Source organism: Perkinsus marinus (assembly GCF_000006405.1).
Source record: "Perkinsus marinus ATCC 50983 genomic scaffold scf_1104296944404, whole genome shotgun sequence".
Taxonomy (NCBI): Eukaryota; Perkinsozoa; order Perkinsida; family Perkinsidae; genus Perkinsus; species Perkinsus marinus.
The window spans coordinates 647,655-656,477 of NW_003211409.1; the positions used below are offsets into that span (position 1 = coordinate 647,655).

An 8,823-nucleotide genomic window follows, 5' to 3' on the forward strand; every position below is an offset into this window, starting at 1 on the left:
ACCAACAACAGGGGTGTAGACAATGGGCATCATCTCAGCAACATGGTCCACAAGCAGCTTGAAGTACAACGTCTCGTTACGATCATGCAGACTTTCCAAGTAGATATACTTTTCGATATCATTGGAATTCTGCGAGAACTGCAGATAACACCTCCTAGACTGGACATCGAGATCCAACACCTTAGGCGGGAGCAAACCGACCAAACCAAGCTCCTCACGCTCACTGTCAGTGAAAGCCTCGGCCTTGTTGACAACGGAGTTACGGAGCAAGTTGCAACCGCGCTCAGTAACCGTACTAACACGATTGCTATTGCGACCAGCAGAGCGGATACCCTTGGTTGAAGCGGGATCGATCATGCCCATCTGGAGCTGCAGGAGAACCTGTCTGGCAGAGTTGAAGAAGCAGTCCCTGACATGCTGACCGGTCTTGCAGAGGTCTCCATGAACAACAACCCGTTCTCACGAGCGAAACTGGCGGCCTCCTCAGCGGTGACTTCACGGCCGAGCAAATCGGCCTTGTTGCCAATAAGAACCTTGGTGAGGCTCTTGTCGAGGGAAGGGAGAATCTCCTGTATAAACTTGATAAGCTCATCGTAGGACTCGCGTCTGCTGATATCATAGACGAAGAAGATAACAGCAGCACCGTGACAATAGGAAGCAGTGTATTTGCCCCACACAGTATCCCACATCTGCAGCTTGATCCGGTCGTTGTCAACATCAACTATGGTCTTGGAGAACTCCACACCGGTAGTGGGGGTAGAGGCAACTCGGAAAACGTTCTCAGTGAACATAAGTCTGAGATTCGTCTTGCCGACACCAGAAGGGCCAACAAGGGCGTACTGCAGGGAGTAAGACCAGTCGTGGAGATGTCGAGAAGTACTCTGGCGCTGATAGAGCTCGGAAGTGAGAAGGTGGTACCACTCGATAAGGGCCTCGGTGGGAGCGGCGGCCACTATGTCCTGCATGGGCAACAGGCGGACGTCAAAGTTTGCCTTGGTACTGTTGACAGACTTCGCACGAGGAGGAATCGCCAACGAGGCTGAAGTAGGTTTACTCATATGATTTCTGGTGGCCATTACAGGTCTGGAATAGAATAACTGCAAAAAACTAACGTGAAATCGGCAACTACAGCAACTCAAAGGAACGGAGTACGACAACGCTCTCACAGGACAGCCGAAATCAGCTACATTCGAGATGTGAGCACTCGAGAAGCTTACACGGTGAAAATCCTACACAAATCGAACAGATACTGAATGAACAATACTGAAGCGACGTTGAAAGCTGAACTTCACGAGGAAATATCTATCTCAGCGAAATATCTCTTAGCGTTAGGGACAGCTAACACAAAGGATATTTTCCTCCAAGGCAGAAGGATGCATCATTTAATTGGTCACCAAGTCGGTGAAATTATTGATTTAATCGCGTCTGGTCCAGAAATCATTTGGTACTTAGTGACGCAATAATTAGCTGGAAGATTGAATGGAGGTTTGGTAGAGGTACGACAGTTGAAGTTCGACGACGTCTCACTAGTCCCCCCAGCAACACAACCTAATAGTGACAAGTGGCTATGCTTTGATAGTGCCTTTGTGACAAGTGGAGTGATAGGCGGGTTCGAGCTACCGGGTCCCGGTGGAGGCACTTTCCGGTCCCGATGGAGGCACTCGATAAAGGAATGTTATTTTTAAGAGAGGAGGCGGGCCTCCGGCCCGCCAGGCCCAAACAATGTGTTCTCGGACACACGCCCTACCGTACGAGTTGATCAAAGATCTGGGTTCGAGCCAACCGGCCCCGACGTGGGCAGTTTACGGGTCGAACGCAGGCAAACCGCTAGGGGAATGATTAAGAAGGTTATACGCGGACTTCCGGCCCGCTTTCACCCTCACCTAACCAGAGAAGGCGTAGGAAGGTGATTCACTCAGAAACTATGAAGCTAACCCTATGTATATGTGTGACTACCCCCAGCACGTCAGGATGCGTGTCTTGGAGTTTCGTGGCGCGCGGTAATTTTATTTCGGAAAACCGCCGATACCGCGGATCGAACCAGGATCTCGCCATCGGTGTTGCGCTGACGGTACCAACTGCTTTTGACTCCATGTTGGTTGCATCGCGGGGGCTCCTGCTCATCCATGCCCCGAAATTCCTCGCCCCGCCCCGAACATTCTCACTCCGATCACTTCCTTACTATCCGGCAAGGCTTGCAGAATGGTCGAGCACGTAACAGGAAACATATTATTCCGGAGAAGCTCTGTTGCCTCTGCAGTAGTCAGTAAGTCGGGAATATCCGATTCTTCCGACCCTAGAATGCGAATGTTATCACGTGTATAAGGTAGGTACTTGCTCGCTAACCTGGAAACTCCAGGCTGGAATCCTATTTTGCGTATTTCATTTTCCATATTTCATATCGGGGTATCTTATGGGTGAACTGTATTGGGTTACGTTGTGACATAGTATCCAGTAGCCAGACGGCGGTGATAATCACATTTCTGGAGGTGAAGAAGACGAGGATAAGGACGAGGAAGGTAAATGTGACTGCATCCCCATTAGGGGATCATCAGTAGCTTCAATGAGACTCACTGAGGAGAATGTAGTCCATTCAAGACACGATATTTTGTCCCCCACGACAAAATGCCTGATTTGGCTCCAGGAGAACGGGGCCTTCCCCACACCATCGATGTCGCATCATCCACCACCACCGCCTACAACTCTCTCAGAGGCTTCTGCTATTGAGCGTGAGTATCTTCGCTCGTTGAAGTTAGATTGGATCCATCAGATTCCTCCGAGTCGGATCCTCCAACTCTCATGAACACCCGACCATATCTTGAAGCTCGCAGAAACTCCAATTATACCCCACTACGGAAAGGTCTCCGTCGCGTACGTCGTCCTGACTACGTCCGGGTCGTACGTCGAAACGGCTTCATCGTGGCTCATGGCACTTCATCGATCGCTAGCTTATCATCTCGATGTTACAACAGCCACGACATTCATGCAGAATTAGAATACGAGCTCTGCAGAGACAGGGCTCAAAGCCTTGCAATAATATTGTTGAAGAGCCAGAAGGTTATCTCCAATCTTCTAGAAATACGATATGTTGCGTTGGATTAAGAAGTTCGTACTATCAGAAAACTGCGGAGTCAGCGTGTCGTACTACTCAGCGTGAGTAAAGTGTCGTCCAGCGTATTTCCCATCTGAGCAAGAGGTAGTTGAATCATATGTTCAACCGAATATATTCGGACTCCGCTTATACTTGATGTAGTGAGTGCTCAGTGCGGATACCGTCCTCGCTTCGCAGCGCTGTGTGCTCCCACTGTGCTTCTTCATGCCACGACCACGGTCATTAAACGAATCTGTCTAAAAAAGTGAATTTCCAAAGCCATAAAAGATTAGTTGTTTCAGACAAAAGCACGAAAACGTCTGTTCGGTAGCTTTTTATTGAATAGCCGATGCTCAGGTGAAGAACAGACCCCGTCTCGGTAACGTTTTACCGTACGCCTTGTATTTCAACCCTTCTTCGAGTTGGCATTTCTCAAAACTCGTTCTACAAAACTCCTGCGGTTTCCAGAAAAAGTTACGGAGTTTGCTGGTGACCAGGTGCGAGCGATTGTTGTCGAAATACTCAGCAAAACAGGCTACGTGTTGCGCACATGGTGCTTAACCCGGAAACAGTGCCTCAGCCGAAGGTGTAGCCCAGCTACTGCATGTCTTGGCCCCTGGCTCACATTGTACTTTCGTAAAGTCTCGTCCAGCGTATTTCCCATCTGAGTAAGGGGTAGTTGAATCATATGTTGAAGTAAATACATTCGGACTCCGCTTATACTTGATGTAGTGAGTGCTCAGTGCGAATACCGTCCTCGCTTCGCAGCGCTGTGTATTCGCTCCCACTGTGCTTCTTCCTGCCACGACCACGGTCATTAAACGAATCTGTCTCGAAAAATGAGTTTCCAACACTATAACAGATTAGTTGTGTCAGAAGATAACACGAAAACCTCTGTTCGTTAGCTTTTCATTGAATAGCCGATGCTCAGGTGAAGAACAGACCTCGTCCCGGTAACGTTTTACAGCACGCCTTGTATTTCAACCCTTCTTCGAGTTGGCATTTCTCAAAACTCGTTCCACAAAGCTCCTGCGGTTTCAAGAAAAAGTTACCGAGTTTGCTGGTGACCAGGTGCGAGCGGTTGTTGTCGAAATACTCAGCAAAACAGACTACGTGTTGCGCACATGGTGCTCAACCCGGAAACAGTGCCTCAGCCGAAGGTGTAGCCCAGCTACTGCATGTCTTGGCCCCTGGCTCACATTGTACTTTCGTAAAGTCTCGTCCAGCGTATTTCCCATCTGAGTAAGGGGTAGTTGAATCATATGTTGAAGTAAATACATTCGGACTCCGCTTATACTTGATGTAGTGAGTGCTCAGTGCGAATACCGTCCTCGCTTCGCAGCGCTGTGTATTCGCTCCCACTGTGCTTCTTCCTGCCACGACCACGGTCATTAAACGAATCTGTCTCGAAAAATGAATTTCCAACACTATAACAGATTAGTTGTGTCAGAAGATAACACGAAAACCTCTGTTCGTTAGCTTTTCATTGAATAGCCGATGCTCAGGTGAAGAACAGACGTCGTCCCGGTAACGTTTTACAGTACGCCTTGTATTTCAGCAAATTGCTAAGATACTATGAGCGCATCAAGCCGAGGATACCTTATTCTCAAACCTCACACAACCTCAGCGGAAGTAGGGATGATACCGGTAAAGGCCATCTTGAGCATGTTCCCAAAACCAGGGTGACATTATGTCACTGACATACACTTGAGTACTACAACGAACATTCAAATGTGCAATGAGGAAGAATGGACAAGCGGTTGTCTACGGGCGTCATGGATGAGCTCAGTGAATAACTTAAGGCAACACTTGAGAGATGCGAAACATTTATAAGGTGTGCATTCTTGATGCAATGAATAGTCAAGGAAGGAGGAAAATACCTTCTCAGTTGAACATACCCCATCAAGTATGGTATAGTTAACAGTCCAGCGAGTACAATTAATTGAAGCCTAGGAAGACCATTGCAGTTCAGCAAAACTCTGAAAAGTGAAAAGCTTCAAGAAGCAAAACAGCTCCATAGAGCTAGCACGCATGCGCAAATCGGCTTCCCAGGTTCGAACCCGAGTCTCGACTATTTTCCAGATTTTTTTCTAGTTGCAACGTCGTATGTCAGACAATCTAAGCATTTGATAGAATTTGCTCGAGTTGATATTGGATAGGACCTGCCTATCACTTCTGAAGTGAGCTGAAGGCTTGAGGCGATCCCACTCAAAAAAGTCCGAATACTATCACCACAACCTCCAAGGTACATTAGCATAGGAACATTCGTTCACAACCCTGAGCACCGCTTAGTATAGGATACGGCCCTAAAGATGCGGCTTAGGCTCGGCGGGCCGGAGGCCCGCCTCCTCTCTTAAAAATAACATTCCTTTATCGAGTGCCTCCATCGGGACCGGAAAGTGCCTCCACCGGGACCCCCGGCCCGGGTTCGATCCCTGCAACCTCCATTTCTACTGCATTCCTTCGTCGTTTCGTGCAGGCAAACTCGGCCGATTTTGTAAGGGGCCTTATGAATGGGGATCTTAATCACTTGTGTATATCCACTACCCTGACTCACACGTTGTAAGCGTAGTTGTAGGAGAAGGGATCTAAGCTGCAGTCTCAGTCAAGCTAGAGCCTGATTTGGGCGCATTGTGTTCTATGTGATGAAACCGAGAGCGACACAGGACCGGAGCTGATTAAGGGGTGGAAGCAAGTCTGCTCACTCTGTTCAATTCTAATTGAAAAATGTGGGCAGACAAGCAACCAGCTGTTGGTCCTTGGATTCATAGTGTTCTCAGTCAATTTAATCTACCTGTTGTGAATCACAACAGGTAGATTAAATTGACTGAGAACAACTTGTGATGATGTCTCCCCGGCCATCTAAGTTCCCTGGACCTATCCGTAAGGTGCAGGATGCCATCCAGAAAGTCTGGACTAAAAGCGGCCATCGGGCCTTCCACTACACGGCCATTCCCGCTATATTCGCATATGGTATGTTACGGAATAGATTCGTTACGTTCGTGGGGATCTCAGTCGCTTTACTCGTCTACCTTACTTCACAGGTATTTATCAAGTTGGCGAGCTCACTCTCAATCCCATCGAGCTCTTCAAGAAAGTCGCTTTTTCCTTAGGTCCCCCAGAGGATTGGTCTGAATATCAGTGAGAACGGATCGAACACTATTAAAGACTTGGAAATCGACGAGGACCTTGAGTGGAGTCTATCATTCACCAGAGGTTATGTCGAGCTCTTTACCATTGAGCTCTCCAACACGATAGGACCTACAGTCTTCGTGTTCACCTGCTTGTTTCTGAACAGTACATTCTCGCCAGCGTGACCTCGTCTGTCTGATATTCTCCTTACTTCACGCTGACATTCACTGTCATTCAACGCGTGTATTCAAAAGGAAGTAGAAGTGCAATGTCATCACCAATTGCCTGCTCATGGCCAGGAGAACTAAATGTTCGAGCCCTTCGGCTCGTAATATCTCGGCTGAAATAGTAGGCGGTTCTCAGTCGCACAGGGCCACAGCACGTGGCAATTTCAGGTGCCCGATGAGGACACTGTCATGTCGATGGGGTTCGGCTCCGTAAACTACGAAGAGAACCCCTCAACTGAGGCGGCAGTAGAACTCAACGGCTCGAGATTTCCATAGCATCATGGAACTTGGCGTGGGGCCGGGAGGTTTCAGAGTTGAGTAGCGAGAAGACACAGAATCCAATAATGAGAGAAAATTCAATCCGTTATAAGATGCTGAGCAATGGTCCAGGTGTTTTCTCCGAGTGCACTGCTTAGATTCGATACTGGCGAGAACGCTGCAGCTGCTTTGGAGAAGTTTAATGGTAATGACGCTCTCGCCTTCGCAGATTCGCATTCTCTTCTCCCGTCTCAGAGATCGCAGTGCTCTGCTCAGCCGACATATCCAAGCGAGTGCGGGAACATGACTGGAGGTCAATGTCAGCGTTTCTGTACTCGCGTATTGATTTTCTAGGATTCGATCGTCTGTGAGAGCAGAGCACGCTGTGCCGCAACGCCATCGCCGCTTACTTTTCATGTGTGGTACTACCCCACACAGCTTCTACGGACAACAGAGTGGTCATCTGTCTTTCACGAGGACGATTCTTTGGCAGGACGATCAAAGGCAAAGATCCGAGACAGGAGACTTAACTTGCTATGGTATAGTTGCCCCACCTAGAGAGATTGGTTGTACCAGGACTTAACTTGCTATGGTATAGTTGCCCCACCTAGAGAGATTGGTTGTACCAGGACTTAACTTGCTATGGTATAGTTGCCCCACCTAGAGAGATTGGTTGTACCAGGACTTAACTTGCTATGGTATAGTTGCCCCACCTAGAGAGATTGGTTGTACCAGGACTTAACTTGCTATGGTATAGTTGCCCCACCTAGAGAGATTGGTTGTACCAGGACTTAACTTGCTATGGTATAGTTGCCCCACCTAGAGAGATTGGTTGTACCAGGACTTAACTTGCTATGGTATAGTTGCCCCACCTAGAGAGATTGGTTGTACCAGGACTTAACTTGCTATGGTATAGTTGCCCCACCTAGAGAGATTGGTTGTACCAGGACTCAACTTGCTATGGTATAGTTGCCCCACGGCGGGGCATCGTTCTCACCAGAAGGGAAGTACGCCCCAAGCAGAGTACCATTCCGACAGGCGGTATTATACAATGCATCACGATGTTTGAATTATTCGGTACTGATGATCCCTGCACTTATGTACAGTCCTGTGGCGCCTGCTTTGGAAAAGTTCTCCTTCAACCTCACACTTCGACGAAACTGAGTTTGGACACGTGTCGCAGTTGCGGAGCGAGGCTCCGCGTCCATGTGTTCGTTCTTCAGGAGAACGAACGGGCAGTTAAACGGCTCGGAGCGGCACCAACGTTCACTTCTTGAGAAGCTTCTTTTCCAATTTATGATCGAAGGATATCAACATAGTGATTCTTCACTCACCGTCAATGTACATCACAGCGAGGGTGTGTGAACGGCTGCTACAATGATTCGAGATATCCTGCCTGACGATGCGGGTTTTCAATCCTAGAAATAATTTGATAACTGGGGTTTCGTAATCCGCATAACAGTGACCAGAGTCGGTGATTCTTAAGGCCTTTGAGGTGTTAACTGTCGTCACTCGGATGGCGTCTACTGCTGAACTACAGCGAACGACTAGGTTTGGAGTGATGAGATGGTACGCCTAACGAGTTGCACTGCCACTGCGGCAGTGAATAACCCACACGGCTTGAACTAGCCTTGCCATTGTACACTGAGATCGTTACAGAGAGCAAAAACTGGTATTATCAGAATATCGTAGCAAGGGATGTAGTCCTCCGAACGATAAACAGGCTCGACGCTAGCATCATCATCACGGTCATCAAATTGTATAGATTGGAAGGAATACGCGGCATCCTTAGAATAGCGTGCACCATTGCTTTCACAGTAGGAACCATACCTGAAACTATCACAGGGCGGAAAGTTTCGCATAGTTTTGCAACTGATAGGACGAATATATTGAGTGGCACGCTTTAATGATCAAATTCGCTAACATTGATTGATCATCAATCATTGATGGTCGGTGGAATGAGAAGGGATGACTGCTCCATTGATACTCGACTTGTGGAAGAAATCACCACGGCGGTGCAGTCGTGAATTTAAAAAGACGTCTCAGCCGTAAGTCAGACTTACTAAGTCTTACGGGCCGTAGGTTACGGCGTAAGATGAGCGATGGGTCTTATCG

General features: G+C 48.1%; 1 protein-coding gene across 1 annotated transcript in view; it reads right to left on the minus strand.

Annotated features, from left to right (window-relative positions):
- Positions 1-1,076, minus strand: part of Pmar_PMAR001207 (small GTP-binding protein, putative) — a gene marked incomplete at both ends in the record, with an annotated part of 1,262 nt that extends 186 nt beyond the window's left edge. The window contains 2 exons of the mRNA XM_002780568.1: positions 1-381; positions 423-1,076. Coding sequence (XP_002780614.1) covers positions 1-381; positions 423-1,076 — 1,035 coding nt within the window. The remainder of the gene's footprint in view (positions 382-422) is intronic.
- Between the last annotated feature and the right edge of the window lie 7,747 nt (positions 1,077-8,823).